The 8,894-nt window shown below is 37.7% G+C and overlaps 1 protein-coding gene across 4 annotated transcripts in view; it reads left to right on the plus strand.

The window, feature by feature from the left end:
* LOC115209830 (annexin A6) overlaps nucleotides 1-7,094 on the plus strand; it is a 65,108-nt gene extending 58,014 nt beyond the window's left edge. For all 4 annotated transcript variants that reach the window (XM_036501064.1, XM_036501063.1, XM_036501062.1 and 1 more), the window contains 3 exons: nucleotides 2,056-2,237; nucleotides 3,417-3,497; nucleotides 6,948-7,094. In XM_036501064.1, the coding sequence (XP_036356957.1) occupies nucleotides 2,056-2,237; nucleotides 3,417-3,473 (239 nt within the window). In that variant the 3' untranslated portion in view covers nucleotides 3,474-3,497; nucleotides 6,948-7,094. The remainder of the gene's footprint in view (nucleotides 1-2,055; nucleotides 2,238-3,416; nucleotides 3,498-6,947) is intronic.
* Nucleotides 7,095-8,894: the final 1,800 nt, after the last annotated feature.

The raw sequence follows: 8,894 nt of genomic DNA on the forward strand, positions 1-8,894 counted from the left end.
CCAAGAATGTAATGGCTACTTTTACGTGTTGCTGGTACAGGTCCCAGTTGCATGACTACAATTTCACTTGGCTTAATGGGTCTTCTTTTCAAGCACAGCATATTGCCAAAGGTCTTGGTCGTTTGTCGTTGCCTGTATGAATCCCAATACTGGAAGGAGGGGGCTCTTTACGTACCACCAGCACAGGTGCTCGTTATGCAACCCCGATCAGGTGCTGGTTACATTGCACCAGCATCAGCCACATTACCTCCTTGAGACCCAATGCTCCAAAAGGGTGGTTTACGTGCCACCGGCATGGGCACTAGTTACACAACACCAGCATTGCCTCCGTAAGGCCCAATGCTCCAAAGTTGCTTTTTACATTCCACTGGCATGATTGCCAGTTACATAACACCAGCATCAGCCAAACTCTCTTTACTCTTTTACTTGTTTCAGTTATGTGACTGTGGCCATGCTGGAGCATTGCCTTTAGTTAAGGAAATCGACCCCAGGACTTATCCTTTGTAAGCCTAGTACTTATTCTATCGGTCTCTTTTGCCAAACCACTAAGTTAAGGGGACGTAAACACACCAGCATCAGTTGTCAAGTTATATTGGGGGGGGACAAACATATACACACACATACATATACGACAGGCTTCTTTCAGTTTCCGTCTAACAAATCCACTCACAAGGCTTTGGTCAGCCAGAGGCTATAAGTAGAAGACACTTGCCCAAGGTGCCACGCAGTGGGACTGGACCTGGAACCATGTGGTTCGTAAGCAAGCTACTTACCACATATCACCAAAGGTCTCAATCACTAGTCATTGCTTCCGTGAGGCCCAGCTTTCAAAGATCATGCTTCACCATCTCAACTCGTGTTTTCTCGGTTCTACCTCTTCCACAGTTAGAGATCAGCACTTCTTTACACAGCTGTCCTCGTCCATATAATAATATGATTATAATATATAATAATTATAATAATTTTCTCAACTGGTTACTGCACAGTTTCTACTCTGCTATATTCCACACCCAAAATGTTGGTTTAGCCAGAAGTTAAGGTACAAGGCTATAATAGAAAACACTTGCCCAAGGTGCCACACAGTGGTACAGAACCCAGAACCATGTGGGTGGCAAGCAAACCTCTTACTACATAGCCACACCGGTAAGACGTGCAATGGAATTGAACTCAGAACCATGTGATTGTAAAGTAAACTTGTTAGCCTTACAACTGTACTTGTAGCATGGGCAGGGTTTGACTGTAGGCACTCACTGTTTTAGGCCCAGCCCAGTCATGATGGTCAAAGACATTATACTCCTGGTCATCCTGTTTTTCCGAGTTTAGTACATCAAAGCAATGGACACAAAAAGAAGACAACACAGCAGGGCGAAGTTTTAACAAATGTTGTATTAGTTAAATGCTTAAAAGGAAGTGGGTTGTGACGTTTTGGATGCTAGTCCTTCATCAGAAAAAAAAAAAAATGAGAAAGGTGGTAGGAAAAATAGAAAGAATGAGAAAAGGCAGTTAGATAGAAAAACAAAACATTAGAGTCTAGACAAGAATGCAGTTCTATGGGGGTGGATTAGAAAGACTTGAGGTGGTAGGGTGGATTGTGCAGGTATAGGGAAGTATCTATGTATATAGAGGAGTATAGGGGGAGCTGTGTGTGTGTGTGGTGGTATGACATATATATATGGTTTCTTGGGGTGTAGTTGTGTGGTAGGTTGGTGTTTAGGTGTAACAGTATATCTAGGACTACATTTTCTAATGTATGCTTTATTTTGGGACAGTAGGGGCAACATTTAAACTCAATGATTTAGACCAGGATCGAGAATATATGGTCACTCAATCTGCTAGAAATGGCAGTTAAATCTTCTTTAAATCAAACCTTACTGTTTACAAAAAAAAAAAAAAGGGAAGACATAGATAATAAAAAAAAATAGGATTTTCATGGGTGGATGCTCCTTTAATCTGATGTTCTTTATTAGAACTGTCCTGGGACTGAATAAAAAAGTGATTAGTTTTTTTGTTGTTGTCATTTCTGTTGTATTGATCTCTTTTATATTTTCTTTTTAGTTCAATGCATTCGAAACAAGGCCATGTTTTTTGCCAGTGCCCTGTACAAAGCTATGAAAGGACTTGGTACTGATGACAAAACTGTAATTCGGATTATCGTATCTCGTTCAGAGGTTGATATGGTACAAATAAAGCAGGAGTTTCAGAAAGCATACAAAGAGACTTTGGAAAGTTTCCTTAAAGTAGGTATTGACTGGCTTCATTTTCTCTGTGTGTGTGTGTGTGTGTGTGTGTGTGTGAGAGAGAGAGAGAGAGAGAGAGAGAGAGAGAGAGAGAGAGAGAGAGAGAGAGAAAGAAATATAAGAAGGGTGGTGTGAGGTGAGAGAGTAATGAAAGGGCAAAGCAGGGAGAAATAAATACTTGACTCTCTCACTTGCAAAGGAAGTAAAAATGCATGAGAATGTCTGTGTGTAAGTTTGTGTTAGTATGTGTTTGTTTGTATAGGTATGCATGTGTGTGTGTGTGTCCGTATATGTTTGTCATGGCTTTTTTTCTTCTCCAGCCATAGAAACCATGCCAAATCAGACTGGAGTCTGGTGCAGCCCCTCAGCTTATCAACCCTGGCTAAACCATCCAACCCCTACCAGCATGGACAACAGACATTAAATGATATATATATATATATATATATATATATATATACATACATACACACACACACACACACACACACACACACACACACATGCAGTGGCATGAAAGATAAATCAAGAAATTTACAGTAAGAAGCTTGCTTCCCAACCACATGGTTTTGAGTTCAGACCCACTGCATGGCACCTTGGGCAGGTGCCCTCTGCTATAGCCTCAGGCTAACCAAAGTGGATTTGGTTGACAGAAACTGAAAGAAGCCCATCATATGTGTGTGTATATATATATATATATACTGTATCTTCGTGTCTGTCTCTCCTATCACTGCTTGACAACAAGTGTTGGTGTTTTTATGTCCCCGTAACTTAGTGGTTCAGCAAAAGAGACTAATAGAATAAGTACTAGGCTTTAAAAAAGAAAGTTCTGGGCTCAATTTGTTCAATTAAAACTCTTGACCAGTGCTCCAGCATGACTGAAATATGTAAAAAAAAAAAAAGATAAAATAATATATTGGTTGACATTCAGAAGGGCGTCCAATCATTGAAACCATGCCAAAGCAAGAGAATGGAGCCTGATGCTGCTCTGTGAAACCATCTCACCCATACCATCATGAAAAACAGACATTGAATGATGATGATGTTGTGGATGGATGGATGGATGTATGTGTGAAGGGGTAAGTATATGTATGTGACGAATTGTGTTTATGTGTTTAAATCTGTGTTCTGATGGTCAATACATATTTATTATCCGTGTTTTCTTGCTTGTTTCAACAGGGTGACTTATCAGGGGATTACTTGAAAACCATGTTGAATTTAACTGGAAATAACTAAAAGAAAAGAAAAAAAACATTCAAGGTCAGTAAAGCACCAGTTTAACCCTTTTGATACTAACCTGTAAGACTACTTTTGCTTCTACACTGAACTGATATCCTTTGTATCCAACTTATTCCATATCTCTTAACCCTTTTGTTAACTGAAACCAGCTCTGGCTCTGAGTACAAATGTCTTATTTTCATAAGTTTTGAATTAAACTCTTCCACCAAACCTTAGTCGCAATTTCTGTTCCCAAAACTAGCTTAATGATAACTAAGTTATTTTTCTAAATTCTTTGTTATATTTAAAGTAATTGGAAGAAATACAGAGCATCTCAAAATAAATACAGTAACGAAAGGGTTAATCCTCTAGTATTGACATTATTGTCAAAGATAATGCTTATTTATTCAAAATTGTTTTGAATTAATCATGCATTATCTTTGTTTTGAATTAATCATGCATTATCTTGTAGCTTTGTAATTTTGATAAGGTAACTGTTAATTTTTTAAAATGATATAGTACGGTTATTGAACATAAAACAGGTAGAATATTTTGGCTAGTCATGGCTGGTTTAAATTCTAAATGCTCAATTCATCTGTCACATTATTTTCACTCGGAGCACTTCCAGTTTTGTCGCATATTCACATTATGCCTGGACTGCTTAACTCTTTTTCTTTCTCTCACTTCCCAGGCAAGCTATGTATGCACTTCTTCAGCAAGACACCTACTTCTCTCTCTGTATTTCTTTCTCCAGTCTAAACCCCGTTCGGTTGAAGGGTCTTGTCTTGTGGGTACTTGGTGACTTTGCCAATGTTGGTTGCCATGTAAAAAGCTCTGAGTACACTCTGCGAAGTGATTGATGCTAGGAAGGACATCCAGCTGTAGAAGCTAAGCCAAAGCAGACAGAGAAACTGACAAAGAAGCCCTCTGGCTTGTCTGTTTCTGCTAAAATCATCCGACCCATGTCAGGATGGAAAAAGGGACATTAAATATGATGACAAATACAAGTTTCCTTTTTTTCAAAGTGATCTAAATTAAAACCTTCCATCAAACTTTTATGCAAATTTATGCTCCAAACACCAGCTTCACAATGACGGCTATTTTATTAAATTCTTAATTATTAAAAAAAATTAACATATTGCTAGCATGGAAAACGGATGTTAAACGATGATGATGATAACTGAAACAAAGGGAGTGCATTTCAGCAGAAATCTGGTCACTTGTGGAAAGATATACAAACCTGGAAAGTTTAATTAAAAATCTTCGCAGTGTGGTAATAAGTTTGCTTTCCAACCACATGGTTCCAGGTTCAGTCCCACTGTATGGCACCTTGGGCAAGTGTCCTCTACTATTGCCTACAGGCCAACCAGAACCTTGTAAGTGGATTTGGCAGACAAACTGAAGGAAGCCCATCATGTACGTATACATGTATATGTGTGTATCTTTCTTTCTGTCTTTGTCCCTCACCACTGCTTCTTCAAAGAAGTAGTACCCCAACATAGCCACTGTCTAATTGAAACAAGTAAAAAATGAAAGCTAGTGTAAGGAAGCTTCTGTTTATCTTTCTAACATTATTTGCCTTGTGACCCCCATTCCTTACTCTTCATTATTCTCTCTTAACCATCTCCCTTATTTATTCTTTCTTTTACATTTCCTACCAATACTGAATCCGGATTGAGTAGTAAGGAGGAAAAAAACAATATCTTTTTAAGGAGAGGTTCAAACACAAATGTTTTTCCTAAACATTACAATGCATTATAATATACAATTATAATATACATTATTAGACATAGCATACATGGGGGAGAACATTATCAAACATAGTATATCTGGGACCACATTATTACCTCTAGGGTAGCGGGGATTACATTATCACTCACAGCCTAGCTGGGACTGTTTTATTAGACTACATTAACAAAAATAATGTATCATCATCGTTTAACGTCCGTTTTCCATGCTAGCACGGGTTGGACGGTTCGACCGGGGTCTGGGAATCCAGGAAGCTGCACCAGGCTCCAGTCTGATCTGGCAGTGTTTCTACAGCTGGATGCCCTTCCTAATGCCAACCACTCCATGAGTGCTTTTTACGTGCCAGGGGAGTCTGGCAGCGGTCACGATCGGTTGGTGCTTTTTACGTGCCACCGGCACAGAAGCCAATCAAGGTAGCGCTGGCATCGGCCACGTTCGGATGGTGCTTTTTACATGCCACCGGCAAGTATAAATTATAAAACAGTATACATAGAACTACATTATCAAATACTTCATGAGTGAGAAACATTATAAGACATAGCATATCTGGAACAACATTATCAGACTGTTTCAAACATTTCATTGTCAGACGATGTATAAAAGGTTGCATTATCCTCCTTTTATGTCAAAATATGAAACAAAAACATTAGAAATAAACTAAGCCACCAACCTCAAGCAATCAATGCATATGGAAATACGTTTCACTAATTTTCAATTTCTCTCCATTCAAATATTTTGGGCATAAAAGCTTGAATTGAAATTCTCATCACTATTTCCTTTTTATAGAGATAAGTGTTTGAATATTTCTCAACAAAGCCGTGTATCTGTGTAGCAGAGGAGCAGACACATCTATGCATCTGTTGAGATTATAGTAACATGCATATCTAATTGATGTTACAGCTATAGGTCTATGTAGTTGACTTTATAGCCATGTCCCCAAATAAAATAAAATAAAATAAAACATCAGGTGGTTGCTAATGTCATCAAAGCAGTTACAAATTAGTTATACAGACGTAGGTATAAATATAATTTAGCATACAAGGAAATAGAAGTCCACAGTAGTTTTTCATAGAGCACATACTCCTCGGATATCTATCTGTCTTATATCATAAGAGAGAGGGCTATCTAGGCAGTCCTTTACAGCTGTTTCTAGGGTTTGATAATCAGTCAGAACAGCAGTCATCATCATCATCATTTAACATCCGCTTTCCATGCTAGCATAGGTTGGATAGTTCAACTGGAGTCTGGGAAGCCAGAAGGCTGCACCAGGCTCAGTCTGATCTGGCAGTGTTTCTACAGCTGGATGCCCTTCCTAACGCCAACCACTCCGTGAGTGTAGTGGGTGCTTTTTACGTGCCAGACGAGGCTGGCATCGGCCACGATCAGATGGTGCTTTTTACGTGCCACCGGCACGGAGGCCGTGCATATATGCATATATATATATATATATATATATATATATACACACACACACAGGAAATTGGTGTAAGCAAATGTATATGAAATAACATTTAAATTACAGTGTCACCTGTGCCATCATTGGAAGGAATTTTAATGGCCGAAGACATTCAATATGCGTTAATATAAAGCCCAGTAACCATAGAGAGAGTGATGTACTCTTAGCCATGAATCTCTATAGTCAACCATTATAGCTATGTGTCGAACTGAGATTTAACCAAAATATTTTTTTGATTTTTAATGCAATCAAAAGTAAGTTTTGTTTGAATTTTCTGCTTTTTACAGAGTGAACAGTTACTGGATCTGAAGACTGAACTAACCATAATCCTTTCTCACACACATTTTGCATTTTCTTGCTTTTGCAGTCATATACTCTCTAACAAACACTATGGCACTTACTTGCATTCTCAGAAACACACACACTAACAAAAAAAAAAGTCAGCTTTTTTTTTTTTACTTTACAATTATTATAAAGTCACTCTTTCTTAGTTAGACAATACAATGCTTTTATACAAAATAAATGTACAGACTTTCCCGCACATACATGCATAGTATTACACATTCACACAAATACATACATAACGTATTTTCTCATGCGTGCACCTAAACACATGCAGTTTTTATATGCTTATATATATAAAGTGTGTGAAAACTTACTGTTCAACCACCAAGGTTAGTATTGATTTCAATTAATGAATTACAAAGGACCAAAAATAAAAATCAAGATGTTAAACTAATTAGTGTTTTTTTTTTAATATTTAAATAGATATAACCCCACCCTCACTCTCTATACCCACTACTACTACACTGGCTACCTGAGGTACCACCTGGACACCTCATCACTGTCTAATTTATATTAATTCTCACTCTCTCTGTCCTTAATGTGAGGAGCCATGTAGCTCTTCCCAAACAAGAACCTGCTCTAGCCCAACCTTTTCCCTCTAATATTGATACACTACCCACTTCCCTCTCTGGGAATGTTGACTGCAAGTTACATGGCAAACTCAAAAGTACCAGTGGCATGATTTAAAAAAAAAAAAAAGCACCCAGTACATGTTGTGAAGTGGGTGGTGTTAGGGAAGGGTCTTCAGCTGTAGAAATCATGCCAAGTCAGATACTGGAGTGCAATGCAGTCCTTCAACTCATATCCTTGGGAAACCATTCAACCTATGCCAGCATGGAATAGACATTAAACAATGAGGATGATAATATGCAAAACACACATTGTCAGATTAGTTTCAAGCTGGTTATGTTGCATAGTTCAGCAATGGATTTCCACTAATGTTTAATGCTTTATACACAAATGTCATCGTAGGAGTGGCTGTGTGGTAAATAGCTTGCTTACCATCCACATAGTTCCGGGTTCAGTCCCACTGCGCGACACTTTGGGCAAGTGTCTTCTACTATAGCCTTGGGCCAACCAAAGTTTTGTGAGTGGATTTGGTAGCCGGAAACTGAAAGAAGCCCGTCAGATATGTGTATGTGTGTGCATGTCTGTGTTTGACAACCGATGCTGGTGTGTTTATGTCCCCATAACTTAGCGGTTCAGCAAAAAAGACCGATAGAATAAGTACCAGGCTTACAAAGAATAAGTCCTGGGGTCTTACTAAACCACAAACAGCAACTCTGTATTGATTCAGAGATAGTTTAGAGTTGGGCTAATTTGATAATATAGCCATAACACAAAGGTACATTAAAGCTATATTACAAAGTGAGAGGGTTAATGTTATCAAACTATGTCTATGCCTTACCACTGCTTGACAAACAGCATTGTGTTTACATTCCCATAACTTAGTGCTTCAGCAAAATGAGACCAATAGAATAAGTATGAAGGCTGATTCATTCCAATGACTGAAACAAATAAAAGATAAAGATTAGGAAAAAAAAAATAAGAACAAAGATAAAGATATAAATGAAATGTTTAATGAGAATTTGTGAATATCTGTATATATATATATATGAAATAAATATACAGTGAAATTGAGAACATCAGCAAAACTTAAATTTCGTGAGTCTTTTTTTTTCTTTTTTTTTCAAGGTTTTTTTTTGTTAAAAATATTTTTTTAAATCCCCAACCCCACTTAGGTTTTTTTTTTAAAAATATTATATAGCTTCATGGCTATTGTTAATGTTTTCTCAGATCAGATAAGAGATTTGTACAGATAAATTACAAGTAAAACTGTCTAAACAAAAATGTAATAAATAAAAAAAAAAAAAAGTTGGGTTTCCCCC

This window comes from Octopus sinensis, linkage group LG3 (assembly GCF_006345805.1).
Source record: "Octopus sinensis linkage group LG3, ASM634580v1, whole genome shotgun sequence".
Classification (NCBI taxonomy): Eukaryota; Metazoa; Mollusca; class Cephalopoda; order Octopoda; family Octopodidae; genus Octopus; species Octopus sinensis.